Source organism: Dama dama, chromosome 11, assembly GCF_033118175.1.
Source record: "Dama dama isolate Ldn47 chromosome 11, ASM3311817v1, whole genome shotgun sequence".
Lineage (NCBI taxonomy): Eukaryota > Metazoa > Chordata > Mammalia > Artiodactyla > Cervidae > Dama > Dama dama.
In genome coordinates this window covers 40,474,808-40,497,182 of record NC_083691.1, presented here as the reverse complement: position 1 = coordinate 40,497,182, position 22,375 = coordinate 40,474,808, and the positions used below count along the sequence as shown (strand labels likewise).

Genomic DNA, 22,375 nt, shown 5'->3' with positions numbered 1-22,375 from the left:
ATTTTTCCTCATCATGATGACTGAAAGTTCAGGCCGCAACTACCGTTCTCTTTGAATAACAATATAAATTGGGCCATTCAGTTATTTTTTTTGAGTACAAATACATTTTGAGTGCCTACTATGTGCAACGCCCTGTGTACCTCTGGGAGCTTTCTACACTCTTTGAAAAGAGCATAGACCTAGTTGGTGGTGCAGGTTGCAAAAAGAACCAGAGTGAGGAGGACAGTTTGGAGACAGTTACAGCCGTTCAGTCGGGAAGGTTTTGGTTGTGAGAGTGTAAAGAAATGGATGGTGGGGAATTCCCTGGTGGTCCAGGGGTTAGATCTTCGTGCTTTCACTGTGGTGGCCTGAGTTGGATTCAATCCCTTGTCAAGGAAGTAAGATCCTGCAAGTTGTGTGGCACAGCTAAAAAGGGGCAGGGGGAGGGGGGAGAAGAAATGGATGGTGGAAAATATCTTGGAGGTAAACTGGGCATCTCATAAATAGAAACATTCAAAGCTGGCTCATGGTGCACATTCATGGTGTACGTGTACCATACATGGTGCTGAGTGCCAGAGATATGCCAAGGAGGGTGCGCGGTGCCATGAGTATAGAGAACTTACAAATAAAAATAAAACGACTAAAAGTCAGTCTGTTTATTATTATCACCATGCACTGGCAATTCTAAATAATATCAGTGAATACAATGTTCTTCCAGGCTGGGGCAGACTTCCCCTACCCCGCCCCCAGCATGGTAGGCCTTTTGAAGCACTTGCATGTTTTATCTCAACAAATTCCCACAATGATCCTCTAAAGGAGAGCCTCCTAGTCGTTCTGTTTTACTGTTAAGGAAATCAAGATTTGGAGAGATTAAACATCTTGTCTGCAGTGGCACAGTGAGAAGCAGGGAGTGGATTTTAACTCCAACCCATCTGACTCTCAGGCCTGTTTTCATAACCACTTATGGGGAGACATTTGGTACAGAAGACGTTCAAAGGTGATTTCCCTGTTTCACGGTGGCAGTTCCGGAGCTGGAGTCTCTTCCAGGGAAGAAGGAAAGTTAGAAGGAGGAACTCGTTTTAGGGGAGGGTGGGGAGTTCAGTATGGGGTACCTGTGCTTCTGGTGATGGTGGGGCATCCTCGTGAGTTGTGTGGTCAGTAGTTGGAAATGGAATGGCTGTGGCTTTGGTGAGAGCACAAGGCTTAATGTTGCCTCCACCAAAGCTAGAGATGGAGATGAATCATGGACCCAGAGAGCGCTGAGAGAGAAAGGGAGGAGGCAAGAGCAGAATTCGGGCAATGCCTCCCTTTAAGGGCTGTCTGGAGGAAAAACCTAGAGAGAGAGAGACAGAGGGGCAGGCAAGAAGTCTGTCCGAAGTGGAGGTAGGCTGCAGTCATCTCTGGGGACCCTTCTAGCTCCAATACATTAAATACTAAGAAAAGGAAGGAAGGTCCAATGATGAGAAAGTCAGGGTCGATTCCCAAATAGAACCCATCATGGTCCCAAACTGTCTCCCCTTTCTGTCATCCTCATCTCAGTTAACAGCATCACCATGGACCCAAAAGCTTCAGCCAGGAGCCTCAGAGTCAGCCCTGAAGGTTCCCTCTTTTCCCCACTTCACAGATAGTTGCTTACTCCCTGAGTTCCATTAATTCTCCCTCCTAGACATGTCTTCATTCTCTTATCCTTGTCTAGTCCCACTGCCAGAGCCTCCTTGTCTTCTGCTTACCCATTTCCCTAATCAGCCTCTCTGCCTCTAATCAATAACAATTGTTAAAACTGATTCCTTACAAGCAACTCCCATTTTGCCAGTTGAGTGATTTTTCTGAGCCAAATCTCACCCCTACTTGAAATCTTGTAATATCTGCCCATTGTCCTTAGGATACAACACCCTCAGCCTGCCATTCAAGGGCTCTTGAAGTCAGACACTGACCCACTGAGCACCCAGGCTTCTCTTTCCCTCTTTCTACACGTGCTTTCCCCCGACAGTGAGTGCTACGTGGTCCTGCACTCTGCACTCTGGCACGTGCTGTTCCCTCATCTGGAACCTCTGTGGCCCCTTTTCTACTTCACACTTTTTCCTGAATCCTTAACATCCTATCTCAGCTGTCACAGCTTGGGGAAGCAATTCCTGGTTCTTTCCAGGAGAAAGGAAAATGGCCTCTGCCTCCAGATCCGTAGCACCTTGATGGTCATCTGATAGAGTATACTTGTCACGGTGACTGTTTATTTATGAACTGCCTCCCTCGTAAATAAGGTGATTGAATCTTTCACCTCTGTATCTTCAGAGCCATAAGAGAGATGCTTGATGGTATTTATTGACCAAATGCATGAGGAAAGTTTCAAAATAGAGGCAATCAAACCCTGAGAAGTAGAAAGACTGGAATAGGTCCTGGTATGGGGATTAGGAGATCACCAGTGACCTTTGAAAGACCTGTTTCAGGTCTTTGGAAGAGAAAGAAGCTGTATTCTAGGACATATGGGCAATGTGACAGTTGAGGCTTGCAATTGATTGAGGGGTAATATACAAAGGGTTACAATTTGGGCAGGAGCAGGAGGAAGTGGTAACAAGAGGGATAAGTTTCTCTCTTTTTTCAATATTTAGGAGAGGGAAGATTTGAACTTTTACACATAACGTATAGCTGTCTTTCATGGAATTGCTACTAAGTTCCATACAATTTGTTAAAACCCAGTCTAATTAATTACTTAGGCAATAGAGCAGGAACCTTTGAAGATAAATGTAGAAAAGAAATGACTAATGTAGCCAGGATCAAGAGCAAGTTAGCAGTAGAGGTTTAGTGGGGAGAGTGATGGGATGGCATCTGAGAGCATGCACTTAGTACCGAGTGTATGAACCAGGAGAGGAAGATGAAGGCAGGGAGGTTTATAAATACACAAGAGGTGGGTTTTGGGTACTCTTCCCCTCCTAGTTCTGTTAGCAGACCAGGAGGCAGAGTCAACTGCTAAGTGTCCCAGGAGTAGGATTGGGAGCTAGAGGAGAGTGGGAGTCATTTGGAAAAAAAATGCTGTTGGGAACACAGTACACAGACCAAGAAAAGGAAAAAAAAGAAAGAGTAAAGAAGATAAAAGGACTCTCACAGTGCAGTGGAGAGTACATGTATAAATTGAAATAACACTAGACATCACACTGTGACCAAGTCACCACACTGTGACTGGCTAGACTTTTAATAGATACGTTTCATAATCAGCTTGCTTTTCCCATGGTAAAATTAAGGCAAAATAATGATTTTTAGTAGTTTTCCATAGGAAAAATAATTGCGTTTTCTATTCTTTAGAAATTTGTCTCATGGGGCAAATTCGTTGCGCTGCAGTATGAACTACTTAAGTTCTTACTATCATGTACAGGTTGGTGAACTTGAGATTGCATTAAAGGCTTTATCTCAGTTTTGGAGGAAGTTATCATGCAATTACTGTACATTATCTTTCAGTGCTGGTTGTATGAGAAGTTTGCAAACTTGTTATTGATAACCTTTGAACGCGAGTTCAACAAAAACCATGCAAATGCAGCTGTCTACTAAGATAAAATTTCTTTTCTTACCATGATATGTGAGGAGGATTTTAAATTTAACTACAACAAATCAACACAGTATTTTAAAACACTGGAGCAAAACTGTAAAGGTTAACAAGTAAAACAATATCAGGTATGACAATATCAGGTATGCCTCTGCCAGAGGCCTGATCTTTAATAGTGGACAGGAGGGGTGGCTGGCTTGAATAGATTCCTTTAGTTTTGTGAGTTGAAGTTGAATTGATGTTGACATCGCTCCAGAAGCATCTACTATTGTCATTTTGGTTTGATGGTAAATGAAATACACCTGGTTTCATGAAATAACACATCACCCCACACATAATGAGCAACTCATTGTCATATATAAAGAACGATTGGCTCAGTTCAATTGGCTAGTCACAGATGACTCATGTGAAGGGTTGCTGTTTAAATAGAAAGGACTACTGGCATGCAGACATACTGAAAGGAAGATAGATAGATAGATAGCTTATTGGTTTTTCAAATATGGTTCAGAAAAAGAAATCTAAGAATAAATCTCCTATTCTGTACTGCAAGGCAATGTCATGACAATGTTGGAAAGCCAGCTCTCAGTAGCTGGTTTACTGCGGGCATCTCTGCCCTTGTCTTTGGGATTACCAGAGTGCCATGTGCACGGTCACACAATGCATAAAGGCGTGGGTCATTTCTCGGACAGATAATTGAACATTAATACTCGCTGACATTGTTGAAGGCATGATATGTCAACCTGACAGAGCCTGTGTGCTTACATCTGCTGACTGGCTGCGGACGAGGGCTCTGCGTGTCAGGATCAGACCCCAGGCCTGACTGCAGCGGGGCCAAGGATGACGCAGCCATTAATCACGAGCTGCCATCTTAGGCCACTATAGTGTCGGTAAAATCACTCTACATCCTGTGTGTCGCTGGTGAATTGCATCTGTTGTGTTCTAGAGTTTCAAGGTATTGCTCTCGGTAAAAAAAACACTTGACTTTTGGTTTGTGTCATCTCACCAGAATGTTTAATGGGTCAAATACCTCCCTTGCTCCTTCCCTTCTTTCCCGTCCCTCCGTCTCTTCTTTCCTTCTATTCTTCCTTCCTTATTTCCTTCTTTTTCTTTCATCCTTCCTTTCTCTTTCCTCTCTTTCTTTTCTGAAAGTAGCCAGACATTTTGAATAAATGGGCACGTTTTAGGGGCTGACAGGGAGGTTCTGAGGTGGCGTGCCTTTTGTTCCCATGGGAACTGATTTTGATGAGCTCCTGGTGTCCTGATTCATTATAGATATCCAGTGTAATGAAGAAATCAGACAAGAATTAAACTGAAGTTACTTGCTGTGATTTATTTTTTTGATTCTCAACAAAATATTAAACCCCGTAGGCAGATTTCTGAACAGAGGGAAAAGAGGTTTATGCAATTATTTTCTTATCCTTGAAATCACATGAGCAGCACCTTCCTGCCTCATTTATAATAAATCTTTAGTGAGTTAATCCCATTGCTTCAGTAATTCCACAGCTGACGCTTTACTGAACATGTAACCATTCAGAGGAAAGACACAAACAATCATAAGACCCAATCGTGCCTTCTTAAATTTGGGGTACTCTAGTGGTAGTTACTCTGTGTAGGTTTCCACTGCATAAAGTAGTATAAAGTAGGGCTCCTGAGAGTAGCCATTATCACATATTGGTTAACGTCATGGATTTTTAAAATCCCAGTTGCGTTGGAGCCATGGAAAAAAAAAAGCTTTCATCTGTAAAATCTAGTTTCCCTTTGTTATTAAAATAAATGAAGCCATTAAACAAAATATATGCATATAATACTCGAGTTCATCATTTGGCACCATCAGAATGACAGAATTTTGCATTTTTAAAAAATCAGGGCTGCTATCTTAGAAGATTTGATGTAAGGTGCTGATTCAAATATGCTAGAGGTTTCTGAAACTTTATGCCTTATTACATACATTTTTCTCTTTAGCTTGCCTATTTATATATTTATCTGGACCTTCTTAAACAAAAAGCAGAATTCTGTTTAAGAAGGCTGAGAAAATAAAATGATAGCACCACCCCATTTCCAACCTTCAGAAACCTGTGACCAAGTGAATTCATTGTAACTATTGATGAGATCCTCTTGTGAATGTGCTGGAACTGAAATAATTTCCAGATACTTTTATTTCCAAAGGTTTGTTTTTAATTACAGTGGCATTTGGTTGGCATGCAAGGGTGAGTTCTCACTCTTGATCTAGCCTAGCTGGAGCCCAGGCCAAAAGATTCCCTGCTCCCTTTTCTCGAGAGCACACTTTTCTGCCAAATGTGAAGCTCATCCTCTGCCAAGGAAGGTGGGCGAACTGCCACTTCTGACTACCAGCCACCGAAAGACAAAGGCTCCCAACGCCCCTACATCTAGTGAGCGAGAATGGGTGTCACACCTTGAAGGTTCCGGATTATTGATTGTTTTCCCCATAGACTTGATATTATGGAATATTTTCTCAGTGACTCAGTTTGTCCCCAAGGGTGATTTAGGCACTTACAGGAGTGTGTGAACCCTTGCAGGCCACCAGAGGGTCGTTTAAGTGTCCTTACTCTTCTGTCTGAGGCCTGAACACATCTACACTGAGTCGCCTCCTACTTAAGTGTTTTCTTTTTTTACACTCTTTTAGTATGAACACAGTAATTATTTATTCACTTCCGTGTGAAGTTCAAATAAACTCAAGGGGGTTGTCGCTGCATATAAAACATCTGATAGGGAAAACATGGCCTCCCTTCTAGCAGGACCTGCTATAGGATTTCTAGAGAATGCATACATCCTCCATACAAACTGTGCACATTGAAAATGCAGGGCTTCCGGAAGGCTTATGAAGAACTTCAAGATGGCAATACCAGCAAATGAAATCAGACATGGGGCTTTTTTGTGTGGGGGGCCCTGTGTGATTGCCTTTGAAGCTGCCCTGTCTTTAGATATCCTGGAAGTGATTGTCTAAATAAAGAGAATTGTAAGAAAACATTAAAACCTAACACTAGAAAAATAAATTTCAAGGATTACCTAGTCAGACCTTCTTCCCTACAAACTGAGAAAAAAAAAAAAAAAAAAAAAATATATATATATATATATATATGTATGTATATACTACGTTTAGTTAGATTAGCCCAACCTTGCAACCTTGCATGACCTTGCATGTCAAATTCATCTGCGCTTTCCTAAGCCCTCCATCCGGGCCAGCCACTATGCCAAGCAATTCAGTGTCTGTTGTGTCATTTTTCCCCTGCTGGTTTTGTCATCCTCGTTTTCACTGATGAGGAGGCTGAGGCTCAGAGACTTGAAACACCTTGATCAAGGTCACTCAATTTGTGTGGGTTCCTCAAGGACTTGAGCTTCAGTTATCTAGTTCAATTTGGTATACCTAACGGCACCTCTTGAAACCAATAACTCTTAGAATGTTTTCCTTTAGATTTGCTGTTTGTCAATGTATAACCACATCAGTGAAGCAGAAATGGACTTGATGAGCACTCTCCTGACCTGCCCAGGTTAATGGCTCTCTACATAGGCCCAAGTCCTCCTAGGAAGAATTTTAGGAGTGGGGGAAATTAGGCCTCTTGTATATGTTATTAACAACCTCACATCACACATGAAATGGCAAGGAAAGACACGTTAAATAAAATAAGATTGTCTAGACGTTTCAAAGAGAAACAAACTACTCTGTCATTGGGTAGTGAAGTGAAAGTCACTCAGTCGTGTCCAACTCTTTGTGACCCATGGACTATACAGTCCTTGGAATTCTCCAGGTCAGAATACTGGAGTTGGTAGCCTTTCTCTTCTCCAGGGAACCTTCCCAACCCAGGGATCGAACCCAGGTCTCCCACATTGCAGGTGGATTCTTTACCCGCTGAGCCACAAGGGAAGCCCAAGAATACTGGAGTGAGTAGTCTATCCCTTCTCCAGTGGATCTTCCTGACCCAGGGATCAAACCAGGGTCTCCTTTGTTGCAGGCAGATTCTTTACCAACTGAGCTATCTCTTTCCCAAAGCCTGTTGTAGAAGGGACTAATGCCATTATTCAAGACCTTTTTTAGCATTACTACTTAGATTACGTATGTATGTTTTGTTAGAAATGATGGCAGCCATTTTGAAAGATGTTCTGTTTCATCTGATTTTAGTCTGAGTTTTTTGTTTCACCCTTTGTGTATAGACCAATGCATGTTTACACAGTAAAACAGAGGCTGGACCCATGCTAGCTTTCATTGTAGAGGCCAACTCGTGGTAGCTTTCTGAAAAACATGGCTCCAGCTCTTTGTTTTATCATTACAAGATTAACTCTGAGCTTCATAAGTGTGTAAAGAGAACAAGAATGAGAAGTTAGAGCCTGACCTCCACGCCTGTGAGCCGCAACTTCCTGGCCACATAACCTGCCATGTGTCCACTCTGAGTTTTATTTTTTCGTCTATAAAATGGAGGCAGCTCTACCTATGCTGTCAACCTGACCAAGTAAGTATAAGGCTCAAATTTCATGAAATACAATAAAGGTCTTTGAAAATGTGAGGTGTTATACAAATATAGAGGACATGAAAGCTCACCCAAACGCATGGCTTAAAAAAACCACTTCAAACTGGCTGTTAACTTTTTTTTGGTTTGTTTTTTATCAGATTATGTTCCATTATAGTTTATTACAAGATATCGGGTATAACTTCCTGTGCTATATAGTAAATCCTTGTTGTTTATCTGTTTATATAGAATAGTTTGTATCTGGTAATCCCATACTCCTAATTTATCCCTCCTCCTCCTCTGGTAACCATAAGTTTGTTTTCTATTAATATATCTGTGAGTGTGTTTCTGCTTTGGGTATAGATTTGTTTGTATTATTATTTTTAAAATATTTATTTATTTATTTGGCTGCTCTGGGTCTTAGTTGTAGCATGTGGGATCTGGTTCCCTGACTAGGAATTGAACCCCAGCCCTTTACATTGGGAGCACAGAGTCTTAGCCTCTGGACCACCAGAAAATACCCTGTATTATTTTTTCACACATAAGTTATATCATATAGTATATTTGTCTTTCACTAAGCATAATACTAAGTCCATCCATGATTGCTGCAAATGGCAGGATTTCATTATTTTTTCTGACAGAGTAATATTCCATCACACACACACACACACACACACACACACATCTTCTTTTTTTTTTTTTTCAGTTATTTTTATTAGTTGGAGGCTAATTACTTTACAATATTGTAGTGGTTTTTGCCATACATTGACATGAATCAGCCGTGGATTTGCATGTGTTCCCCATCCCGATCCCCCCTCCCGCCTCCCTCCCCACACACATCTTCTTAAGTCAACCTGTTGATGGGCAGTTGGGCTGCTTCCATCTTGACTATTGTAAATAGTGCTGCTATGAACATTGTCATGCATGTATCTTTTTGAATTAGAGTTTTTGTTTTTTTCTGGATATAGACTCAGGAGTGGAATTGCTGGATCAGGAGTAGAATTGCTGGATCACCTGGTAGTACCATTTTTTAGTTTTTTAAGAAACCTCTATACTCTTTTCCATAGTGGTTGCCCCAATTTACGTTCCAAGTTGACTTTGAGTACCCTTATTTCTGTCACCTTTATCTTGTCATCTTGTTGGTGACAGGTCCCACTGTTTATCCCACTCATCTAAGATGTTCCAGGAACATCTGTGGGCTCTTTGGGAACGCCACAGAAAAACATCCACAGCCCTGTGGGCATTTCCCTGTCCGGGTAGACTGTGTGACCGAGGAAACGTAATTTGGGAAACAAATACTGGGGATCTGCCCAAATTTTGACTAAGACTCTTCCCTCTCCTATAATCCACTCTGGAGACAGACAATGAATTCACATCAGTAAATGCTTTGGGGAGTTAAAAGGGGTTTGCTTTAAAAGGTTCATAAAGATAAAGGTAATCTTATTACTAACACAATTTAAAGTTTTTAGTTTTTTTTTTTCCTTAAAGGGAAATTCTCTTTAGTTTGATTGCAAGGTAAGAATTTTGTTGCTAACCAAGATAAAGTATAGTGCTGAATAATCTCTTAAATTAAAAATTGACGTGTATGTTACAGAGAATAGAGATAATTAAATAGCTTAGACTACAGTGGGTAAAGGGGAAAGAATTTTCATTAAAATTAGCTAAGCAAAGGTAAATTGTGTTAGAATCTTAACTTCAGATCAGGGTGCTCTGCTATTTGGCATACGTTGAATTGATAATGCCTGTGTGTTAAAGAATTCTGGTTGTTTCTTTGCCTCTCTCACAGCTTATAAAAATGCAAGCAGACCTACCTAATGAATATTAATAGGAATGATGTGTAGATAATGCATAAACCCCCTGGATCTGTGGACTTTGGATGAAGTAGTCAGAAAGGATTTCTGTGGCTTTATTTAATACCAAATTTACATACTTTTAAAGAATAAACATCATCTTAATATTTTAATATCAATATTCCAAAATAGAGATTTTAGTGAAATAAAAAGCTTAATTTTCCTTCCCTGAACATTATATTCACCAAGGTCTGCATTTTGAGAGACAGGAAACTGTTAGCTAAAAAAGAAATTAACTTAATCCCCCTTCATTAGGTTCCAGTCTTTTGTTGTTGTTGTTGTTACTTAGAGACAAGTAATAATTATATCCGCAGCAATGCAGAGCATGTTTTACACTTTTGCTGTACAAAAGAACTACAGTTGTTAAGGTGTCAGCAAAAGAAAACCAGAACATTGATAAATACTGATACATTTTTTTCCCCTGAAATCTTCTCTGACTCCTGAAAGTAAATTTCACTCAGGTGTCTGAACAGCATTTTAATTCATTAACAGCAGAAGTCTACACGTGATCTTTGAAAATGTCAATCCACTAGCTAAACAATATTTTTCCAGCTAAGGTAATAAACACAACAGCTAAGTGGGTGGAAGAGATCTCAGATGACGGTACATCCCAGTTCTTTTAGAAAGCCTAAAAGGTAGGCATTTTGTTTCCAAGTTGGTGTTTTTTTGGATGGAACTTTTACCAAGTGCATGGCAAATCTCAGTGGTGTGTGTTATGTAAAGCATATGCTTTCTCTCTCTTTGGCATTGTGAAAAGACGTTTTCTATTTTAGCTTTACAAAAGGGGGAAATCATTAAAATGTAGTTTGTATCATTTCAGTCCGTTGCTTGTCATCTTTATGGTTGTTCTATAGTTTTCATGGCACCTTTAATGGTAAGCTTGGTCAGGAGAGGTGAGCGGGAATGTGCACAGACTTGGCTGCCGGTGCCGCTGACAGTGTCTGCTAGCTGGGCTCCAATCCACGTCCCTGTAGATTTTAATGTCCCCACAGACTGCTGGCAGCCTGCTTCCAGCTGTGGCAGGCATGATGCAGTGAATTGCTTTTGAATGTTCTTTACTCAAATAGGCAGTAATTACAAGCTTAAAGAGGTTTAGTGGTCCAGTAAACTACATAATCACCCCTGAATTAGCCTGGGCTCATCAGTCGCAGTCCAGCAAGCTCGAGTCTGCTGTTTGTATGCAGCCTTGATCACATAGCAACCTGATCAGCAGGTGTGGAACAGCCAGAGTCCCCCATAAACACAACTGTCTACTGGGGACAATGATCTCTAATGAGATGAGGCTACACCATCACTGTAATTTAAGTGGGAAAATTAGCACTAGAGAATGAGTACCAGTTCCAGGGGTCTTTAGTCATATTGGGAGCAGCACGAATTCTCCATCTCTCTCCCTAGCTTTCTCTTTCTCTCTCGCTTTCTCTTTCTCAAGACATCGTCTCAACAAGTGTACTGGTTTTGTTTCTCACTTATGGATACTTTACTCTTTCTTCAAGTGTTTTTCCTCAGTATTTAATACTGGGCAAAGTGTCTGTAAAGGCAATAATGACGACTGTCAACAGACTCATTCCAGGTGCTATCGTTGTATTTCATCTTCCTGGTCTTTTTCCTTCATGGTTTCAAAATTGTTTTGCTTTGATTTTTAAAGTGGAAAAATGTTCTTTGGGTTGGGGCTAGGTCTCCTTGTAGCTGGCACGCTCCGGACGATAGCAGAGATGAGCTGTATGTAGTTTGGAAAAGATCCTTACTTTATTGAAGTTTATTGTATAAACTGGTCATGAACTTTCTTTTCAGAAAAGTGGTCTAGGATGGTGTGCCATTGTTTTATTTGTTACAGTGAAGTTCTTGGGGGAGGCTTGTATGTTGAAACAGTCTCTATTCTTTCTTCAGTCCTGTGAGATGGAGAACTTGAATTTTATTACATTGCAGTTGGAGAGTGGGAAGGGAACTTTTGCAACACGTAAACCCAAAACAACATAGAGTGGGTTTTGAAGAAACTTCAGGGAAATTTGTACATGCTAAGAAAGACAAACAGAATAACACAGGAATGAAGAACATGGGCTGCAGAACTAGGTTTCTTAGGGTCAAATCTCAACTTCCTCCTATCTGTGTGTAAGTTAAACTGCACCTCAGTTTCCCCATCTGTAACATCAGGGTAAAAACACTGACCTCATAGACTTGTTAGAAGGATTAGACAAGTAAATACTTGTAAAGTACTGAGAACATTGCCTGGCACAGTGTAAGCATTATAAAAATGTCAGTTAAATAAATAAAATCTACACTGCTTTTGGGATTTGTAGAACTGAGTGAGAAGGATGAACAATTGTTGAAATGGGGCTGCTAGTTTTCTGAGGTTTATCTGAAGTCATCTACATATAAATGCTAGTTGATGCATTTTGGGTGTCTCTAACTTCAATAGCATTTATACAACAAATATTTATTGGGCACAGAACTGGGCTGCTTGCCTTGTAAATGGCAATAGCATTCCTGTGTTTTTATTAGTATTCTACTAAAATGAAATGGTTCCAAATGTAATTTAACTCATATTTGATTAAGAATCACATGCAAAATGAAAGTAATTGGTAGAAAAACACACAACAATTAATTTCAAAGCAGACAATTTAAGGCATATTGTAATGCAGTTGGATGGAAGAGCAGGCATTTATTTCTATAATCCTTAAAGAGTGTTCTTGTATATAACCTACCCTTATGTTTATAAGCAACACGAGAAGAATGAATAAAGTGATGGATGTATTAGTTTCCATTGAGTTTTGTATCTTGTAACAAAATTTCCTATTACTTCCATGAACAAAACTGAGGTGTAGACCCACGCACATTAAGATGATAGCTTCTTCATAAAATGAGTAGTAATCATCATCTATATATTCATGATTAACTCATCAGGAATGAGTGGGTTGGAATGAGTGGGTTGGCTCCACCCAGCATTTAAAAAACAAAAATAATTTGGAAGTGAATTTTCTCAACTTGTATGGTATCACCAAATTTCAAATCCCAGCTCTATTACAAACTATGTGAAGAAAAAGTTATTTGTCCTTTCGGTACTCCAGTTTCTTCATCTGTAAAATGGGTCTAATAACGTCTAACAATGTTTTTGTGGAGATGAAGTGAGTTAATGAATGTGAAGGATTTGAAACACTGCCTGTTACATCCTTACTTCTTAGTGTATGTTGCCATTACTGCTTTGATCACTCTTACTAATACTAGTAAGCTGCTATTTAGTCAAGTCCCTTTGGATGGATGCTGGAGGGAGAATGTGGGGAAGGGTCCTGATGAACAAACTTCCACTGCACAGCTCCTTCCCTGCCCCTTGACATTTGCCTGCAGGGCAGAAGCAGTGGGGATGCTGAGTTGGGGGTGGAGGGGAGGAAGGAGGCAACTCTCCCTGGATCTAGGCTATTAAAACTGCAGGAAAACAGTCGCCACTCAACACAATGGAGAACTTTGTTCATGTTCCACTAGAATATGTTTTTGGTTTTACAATGTTTAGCTTAAAAAGGGAATGGAGAGATGGGAAAGAAACATCGGTGAAAGTGTAGCCAAGTGGAGAAACTCAGAGGAAGGCCGACCTGGCTCCAGACCTATGTAGCTGTGAACCTTTGTGCACGTTTTGGGACCTAGCCAAGCCTCAGCTTTCTCATCTGTACAGTGGAACTGAGCATAGTCCCCACTCCTGGGGTTACCAAGAGCATATCAGTGTAATGCCTATGTCCTACTGACAATGTGGAAGAGTTCAAATGAGCTGTTATTTAAAGTGATTCAAAAAGGACACACAAAAGAAGCATGTTTTCTCCCCTATTCCCACCCCTACCCCCACCCCCTACTCCTCTTACCCTGTTTTTCTTATAGGTTTTTCTGTGTTTCCTTTTATAGCCATGGTTTCCTACTAAGAGAATCAATATTCAGGGGGTTCATTAATAATCATAACTGTTCAAAATAATTTCAGCACTCTTCATGAATTTTAATACTTTTAGGAGAAGGATATAAGTAATTGCTAATTTAGAGTCTAAATTTTATGTCTTTAATGCATATATTTAAAAATACTCCTGGAACATATCTATAGCTACTGAAGAATAGATCTAAACATTGTTATTATAATAGAATTGCAAGCAACTTAAAAAAAGTTCCCAATACAGAGGATTATGAATGTAGTCCTTAATGTAGTATGCCTTTTTTTTTTTTTTCTATTTGGTGTTTTTATGTTTGATCGATATTTACAAGAAATGAAAAGATCAGGTAGATGAGACAGGGAATGCAATATAGTATTAGCCTCTAATAATTAACTATATAATAACATATTCAGTGCTGCATATTGTATAGTCTCATCAGTGTAAAAGTGAAGACTGTTACTAAATACTACCCAGTGTTCAATTTTTCCTTCCACACTCATGTCATTTTCATGTGATAAGATCAAGTTTAGAGATTCCTACCTGACCTTCCTGCTTGCACACTTCCTTCTAGCAACTTCTTATAACCACTGCTGGACAGAGAAGGAATTGGAGGGCTTGTCTGGAAAATGGCTCGACTGGGCTTCAGGAAAAGCCAGCACTGAACAATCAGTGGAGCACACTTAGTCTGAGCAACGAGGCAATCTGGGACCACTGGTTGAGAATTAAGAAAGCAAGTTGAAATCCTGTAACTTCACTGACGATGCGCCAAACATTTTTGGCTTCTTAGCCAGTCCGGACTCCACCACCGTTCTTTTGATTTCAGCCCGTGTGAGGATGCAGGACTCAACTGCTATGCATTCAGGCTCTGCTCTTCCACTGCAAGGCACTCTGCTTTTGTAATGCAAATGGGAGCCACAAAGTGTCTCTTTGATAATGTGCAGTCAGAAGACAAAAAAGCATTCACTGAAACAGTAAAACTAATTCATAAAGCTGAAAGACAATAGAGAAGCATTATGGATTTTTTTAAAGGAAAGAAGTGTATCCTAGATCAATGTAATTGTCACAGTGTAAGCTATTCATAGTCAGTGCGAAAGGGGAGAATGGCTGCAAGTTTATTTAAAGTGGCAGAAGTTTTTATAGGCAAAAAAAGATGACGTTAAACAAATACAAATATATTTGGTTAACAAGTCTCTGCTTCTGCTCTTAGAGGTCACATATATAGCTGGTTATTTTAATTTAGATCTACAATATTCCCTTAGTGACAAGAAATCAGTAGACATTTTAAAAGAACACAGAGATCCAATGGTTAAGAGCCATATGGTAGTTTTTTTTCTTCTTCTTCTTTAAAGGGAGTATCTCTCCATCACATACCAGAGTTTAGCTCAAGGTCAACTTATATTAATGCATTAAACTTGGCTGTGGAGGAGGCAAAGGGCTGGAGAAAAAGGGATAAAAGAAGTTCCGAAATTGTTCTTCCAACATATTCAGCCAAGCAACAGAACATTGCCTTGATAAGGGTGATATTGGACAGTTGCCATAATTCCTCCTGTTAGATTCAGCTCCCCTGGTACCTATTCCCATACCTTTTAAAGTATAGCATGTAACATTTTGCTTGAAAATTGCTTCCACCTCTATTGCTTTGTTATAGCTGTTTTGCAGTTTCGGTGGAGAGGCAGTTCTGTGTCACAAGAAATTACTAATCTGAGGCTTGAGAAGGGGCAGCGTAGCTTTCCATTATCTCACCAGCGAGCTCTGTACAGGATTATTTTCAAATTTTCTGCTGCCATTACAATGAGCTGTTAGAGTGGGCAAGGCAGTGAGGGAGGGAGCATTATTGAAACTTGGTTACCAGGGTAGATAAGATAAAGTTCATCACTGTCTTGGCATCCACATTTGCAGTCAGGGGTGGAAGATTTGATGAAAGGAGTACATTTGGTCAAGGATATCGTTAAGATAGAAGGCTGGACATTTTCCATCTGTTGTGTGCTGAAGAGTTTCTTTTCCCATTAATGCGCATCTCAAAGAGTGGGCTGGATTGTTTGAAGAAATAAGTTTTCTTCCAGTGTATTGTAAATTTGTAAATACCAGATAACCAACATCAGGACCCCCTCCCTATTCTCATCTCAAGACACGAGATTGGAATTGGACAGAGATAACTTTCTTTAGAGAGTTGCCATTTTCTTCCTGTCACTTTCTATCCTCTCTCTCTGGTAAAAGGACAGTTCAGACTTAATTTTTATGTAAGCTATTTTTAGATTTTTTTTTTCCCAGATAACCTCTATTTCTACTAAACAGGACACATACTCTGGGGATCATTTTATTCTTTGTTGGGGTTATTGAGCCATCACTGCTATCCAAGGTCATTATTAGAAGCCACACTGCAGTTCCAGAAACATAGGAAGAGTGGCAAGTGGTGTCTATTTCAGCAGGAGATGGGGAAGAAGTCAGGGTGTTGATTATTGAAATCAGGATGGTCATTTAGTGAGTTCTCTCCTTTAGCTTTGGTTCCACTGCCCACAGGTCACTTGCTTTCCCTCTGAGTCCAGCAGCTCTGCTCTCTCCAGGGAAGCCAGCCTAATACGTGTGTGCAGGTTTAATGTTGGAAGGGAGGGTCAGCTTTACCCATACATAATCACTGTTTTATGGCTTTCACTCATTCCTAAGGTGTTAATGCAGATCAAATGGGAAACACTCCAGAAAGAAGCCTTGCAGCTACTGCCCTGCCTCACTCTCCCGTCTCAATCGTTAATTCTTATTGTAAGATCTAAAGGTAATTTTGTTTGCTCTCTTAATGCGTTGCAGTTCTCCCAGTGGTCCTTGCATATCCTTTCTCAAATTCCCATCTTGATCAATTGTTTGCAAATAATTAAGCTTTTAAGAGATAATGGCAGGAAGCTAATGTACACAGCACAGGAGAGGTCTCCGTCACTGTCTATTGGACTGTGGTCAAATTGGCTTTGAGATCCCACAGTGATTAGGATGGTTGGTGTATCTGGCAAGTGCAATCCCTATTTCCTTCACGAGAGCCCACTGATCTTTCTTCAACCAGCGTCCTTGCTGGGTAGATGCCATAATAGCAAAGGTGTTCAGGAAAATGGCAAGGGGAGCGCCTAGCCCTGTGGTTGCAACGGTTTGGAATAAATTTTCCATTTTCTTCCTAAAATGGCACTCCTCCTCTCTTTTGTAAAATGACATCTACCTTTGCCCTTCTCAGGGCCTCCCTAGCCCTATGGGCGGGACGCAAACTGGGCTTTGAATGTTTTCACAGCAGCCTTGCCTGTGGCATGTGGGGTTTTTGTCAAGTCATTTTTTCTTTTTAAGTCTACAAAGAAGTAGCTCATACTGTCCAGAAAACACTTATCTAGTAAAGGTGATTAGGATTTAAGATAGTTAAACATATTGGATTTCAGTTAAAAAGCTTCCTTCTTTGTGAATTTTTGGCTGAGTGTGACTTAATTACCTGAAGACGTGGCTTTCATGTGATTCTAGCAATTATGGATTTTTATTTTTTCAGGGAATGGAAAGTTTGCGGGACACCAGGTCCAAGAACTATCAGAAAAAGAAAAATATCCAGTTGTCCTACCATAGGCAAAGGTTTAGGAATTTTGTTGATATCTCTTGTTTCCCCTTAACAATGACCAGATTATTGTGATATTTAATTTCATCCAGGCTCATTCATTTCTATTAAAAAATATATCCTGAACAACTGAAAATTGTTTAATGGAGACAGAGTGCTGGGTCTCCATAGCTTGAGGCAGCCTGGCAATTATGCTGCATGAAATTAGGCACAGTTTATTCCAATTACTTAAAATCAGATCACATGAAAAGTGACAGAGGGGAAAAACAAGGGTTGAACTTTCTCATTTTATGATATTTAAATTATGAAATCAGAAACTGCATGATGTAAAGAAACAATCTAAATTTGCGCTGACAGTTTGCAGGCCATAGATTGCTCTTTGAAGCGTAATGATTCAGGTGATTTTAAAGATCCAAAGAGAATTTTCCTGACACCCCTTGCATAAATAAAATGTGAATTCCTTTTGCTTTCTAAGAATTTATGTAAAACTTGCTCACAAACAAGCATGCAAAAATACTCTTGAAAACACAGCACAAATAAATGACTGTGACAATTCTCAATTTTCAAAGTAACTAAAGGTAAATGGCATAAATATTAATTTTTATCCAGTTCTGGTCATAATATTAAAACACAACTAACAAGACAGGGCAAAAGGTGTTACCATTCAGCTGTAGTGAAGAGGGACCATTGACATGTTTATTAATTCTTTCAAAAGTCACTGGAAGAAGACCTGGCAAAACTGTAAGCAAATTATAGAAGATGTTATAGATTGGAAATTACTTATGTACATCAGTATACAACCCTATATAGTGAATAATACCAACAGCTAGATGCTAAAATTTGCATATTTCAGTCAGGCTTTTATTACTTAAGAATTGCTAGCCTGGAGAACTCCCAGATGATAAAATCAAGGGAAAGTTGTCTGTTGTTCAAAGTCTCATAGTTAGTGAATAGCAGTGTAATTTATACAATCTAATAGGGTCATATATAACTATGTAGTTTTTCAACTAGTACAGATGTGGATCTACAATATGTATATAGAAGTGCTTTGTGCACATATACAGTTGTGTTCGACTCTATGCAGACTGTAGCCCACCAGGCTCCTCTGTCCATGTAATTTCCCAGGCAAAAATACTGGAGTGGGTTGCCATTTCCTACTCCAGGGGATCTTCCTGACCCAGGGATCAAACCCGTGTCTCTTGCATCTCCTCCATTGGCAGGGATTCCCAGGAACGACTATTCACTCTTCAATTCAGAGGATAAGATTCATTTGGCTTGTATTGTGTGGCAAATATTTATGCAATAGGAGTCGTGTTTTAAACCTTGGGGCAGTGAACTGCTTTTAGGTCAGTGTTCAGTCATGAGATTTTGCTTGTGATGACTGGCATCTTAGTGAGTAGGGTGATTGTCACCTATGATCTTCACCGATTATGGAGGTGATATACTTTGCTTTGAAAAGAGTGGGTAGCTATCACTTTTAGGAATGAAGTAGGAAAAGTAGTGTTGTGGATCTTGGATTGGATTGTTTATACTTCCTATGGGCTTTGAAAAAAATCTTATACATTTTGATGTTGCATTTGAGTGGAGAGTATCTGTGTATCATGGCAAGTCAGAGCTTTTCCTTTGTCTCATCAATATTTACTGGTTTCCTTTAGTGAAGGTCTGGGCTTTGAGGATGGTGAATGAGAAAGTCGAGGGTGTTTGAGATGCTAAATGAGTGGGAAAAGACACATGACCAAGGAAAGAAATAATCAGAATGGGTGTTTCTGAGTGTGATACTTGCTTTTATGGGGATAGAGCGGGGAGAATGGTGTGAGAATGATAAGGTGGGCTGGTGGAGAGTGGGGAGGGGAGGGCTTGGCATTTGAGCTGAGACTTGACAATGACATTGGAGTAGGAACTTGCGAGGAGGAACCTACTTGACGTGTTGGAAGAACGGAAGATGACTGAACAGAAAGTGAGGTGGGGTGAGGAGAAGGGGATACCATCTGGGAGATGGGTGGGGCTGGATGGTGGTGAGCCTTGCAGGCAAGGTGAGTGTTCTGGAGGTTCTTGAAGGGGGACAGGAATGGAGATTATGAAAGGCCTTGCCACACCTTTCTGTCATGAAGAGGCTTAGATGCTGGATGGGAAGCAGGAAATATGCCTGGGTCATGTTGCTGCTGATCGTGCCAGCCCCTGGCCAGTGTCCTCACCTGTAAAACAGGAGGGACAATAGATTCCATTTATGTCCCTCAAAGGGATATAATGGGGATTAATTACCACTCTGTCTGTAATATACTCGAAGCTCTTAAGAGAGCAGCACTATATTCCATGAAAGCAAAGCCTTATTCTAATTGTGTATTTATTGATTAAGTGACAATCAACTCACAATGCTTTTGGGAAAAATGGCTACATCTCTGCTCACCATGAACGAATCCCATGTGTATAGATACAGAACATATTTAAACTTACATATAAGAGCATTGAAGTGGTCATTAACGAGACTTCTAAGCATCTAATCGGACATTATTAATAAGATTGAAAGCTGTGTTAATTAACATTCAATAGACCAGAATTTAATTTCCAATGGCACATACAGTAAAATGGAAAGTTGGGGTGCCCTTTTCCATTCATAAAGAGAATAGAAGGTTGACTATCAGGGCAGTTTTTATCTTGGGAGAATTTATTGGGGTGCAGTATTCAAAATAGCCAGTGTGTCAAATAGATGGAAATCATGTCCTCAGCTTCTCTCCCAGGCTTTAGAAATGTATATTTCAAACTTAGATATAGTTGACTATTAAATAGAAAGTATCTGTGCCAAAACTAATCTTAGTAGAATTCTAAACATTTTTACAAGAAATATGGATTTCATTTTATTATCTAATCATGTAACATTTTTTGTCCACTCTTAACTCCTGAGACTTGTTCTTCACACGCAAAATGTTCTGGTCTTTGACCTTACTACATTGGTCTGTGTTCAGAATCCTAGAGTATGTTGACATTCAGATAGGGAACCAACTGGTAGAGTTTCATTTGGTTGTGCTTTACAGAAGAGTTGAAATGAATAGTGTTTTTTTTTTTTTTTTTTTTTTAATACACCCACTTTAATTTTAATATGGAGAAGGCAATGGCAACCCACTCCAATACTCTTGCCTGGAGAGTCCCATGGACGGAGGAGGAGCCTGGTGGGCTACAGTCCATGGAATCTCGAAGAGTTGGACATGACTGAGTGCCTTCACTTTCACTTTTCACTTTCATGCATTGGAGAAGGAAATGGCAACCCACTCCAGTGTCCTTGCCTGGAGAATCCCAAGGACAGAGGAGCCTGGTGGGCTGCCATCTATGGGGTCGCACAGAGTCAGACGTGACTGAAGCGACTTAGCAGCAGCAGCAGCAACTTTGATATTTGGTATCCAGCGACATGGTGCTTTTTTTTGAGAGGAGAATGGGATGCTAACAAAGTGCTTACTTTCTGGGGGCCTGGGCTGAACTTGTTGGTCAGATGGTCAGCTTTAGAAATCTGTGATTCTAGAAAAATATTATGTCAAGGTGGTACATTTTTGTATGGTCAAAAAGGATTTGTTATTTTAATCCTATAAAATACAAGGAAGATCCTATTGAACTTTCTGTGTTTGTAACAAATAAACCTGTTAAAGAATAAACTCAGTATCAAGGTTCTGCAAGTATCCTAAGTAGCTATTTATACACTTCACTAATCTTTGTAATTGGCTTGTCTTTTACTGCCATTAATTAGATGATGTAGTATTCCATTAATAAGAGTGACACACCTCAGCATTTTTACCTTTAATTATAGACCTCAGCAGACATTTAAGTTATTGACAAAATCGCCTCAAATTGCCTGATGTACACTTTTTTTTTTTTAACAGAGCATGTGTTTACTATTGAATCCCTTGCACCTAGCGTTGCACCTGTTGTGACGTGCACGTTGTGTGTTCAGAGCATACAGGTACACACCCATCCTTTCTGTCCTCTTTCAGCACCCTTACCCTTCTGAAGAACAGAAAAAGCAGTTGGCACAGGACACAGGACTCACCATCCTTCAAGTGAACAATTGGTAAGTGATTTGGCTTCATGTTTGCTCCCCCCTCTGGCAACCTGCAGCTCTTGTTTTGCATTAAGAAGACACACCCAGTTTTCCCTGGTGGCTAGTTGATCCAAAGGTGAGAACACAGGGCCGACTGATGAGCCAGAGCACTTACTAGATTAGAAAAGAAAACTCCATATTGTTTTGCACCTCCTTTATAAATTGACAAATTTTAGGCATAGTAAAAATAAGTGTTTAATTCATTTAGCTGTGGCTCTGTAAATGTCTCATGGTTTTTTTTTTTTTTTTTTTTTAATCTTTAAGGATGATCAATAGAAAGAGTAATACCCTTGTTTCTATGAAACAAGAAACTTCACTATCACATCTGTTAGATTTTAAATTCGCTGAATAACTAAGCTCACTGAGAATTTGTTAGACTGTGCATTCCAGGATGGACACTCCATCCCTCTTATCTCCCTATGGAAAAAAGAAAAGAAAAAAACCCAAAAATGTGTTTCTACTTTGAAGCTATTCAAAACTTGATGTATCTCAGGGCTGTGTAGTATTGTTTCTAAGTAAATGTGTAAATTCCTGATTTGGGAGAGAAGCTGAGATTATATACCAAGGATAGCCAACAATTTTCTGACAATGTATAGCAGTGTGGCAAATAGCCTTTGAGGAAGTATGATTTATTATCCTTTGTGAGTGTGCTGAAAGCCAGGTTCATATAATCACCCAGAGCTAGTGTCATATTTGAAGGGTATCGAAATCTGAGCTCCTTTAAAACTAAGTGTATCTAATTAATTGTCCCAATATTTTTAGATTAGTGTTTATGATGGGGAAACCTTATCCTCTTTGAAGTAAAATCCAGAAAAGGCCCAAAGCCTGATTGGGGAAAAAGGAGAACTGAGAATGCCAGTCTGCAGACAGAAGTGTTTCTTTCTGTTCAATAAGTGTCAAAGATTAATATTACAGAATCTCTGATTACATGGCCTAATCCATTTTGGTGAATAAATTTGTTCTTGATGTCCATTGCACC

At 39.8% G+C, this 22,375-nt stretch overlaps 1 protein-coding gene across 2 annotated transcripts in view; it reads left to right on the top strand.

Annotated features, from left to right (window-relative positions):
• Positions 1 to 22,375, top strand: part of MEIS1 (Meis homeobox 1) — a 142,974-nt gene that overhangs the window by 95,030 nt on the left and 25,569 nt on the right. For both annotated transcript variants that reach the window (XM_061155176.1, XM_061155177.1), the window contains exon 9: positions 21,290 to 21,366. In XM_061155176.1, the coding sequence (XP_061011159.1) occupies positions 21,290 to 21,366 (77 nt within the window). The remainder of the gene's footprint in view (positions 1 to 21,289; positions 21,367 to 22,375) is intronic.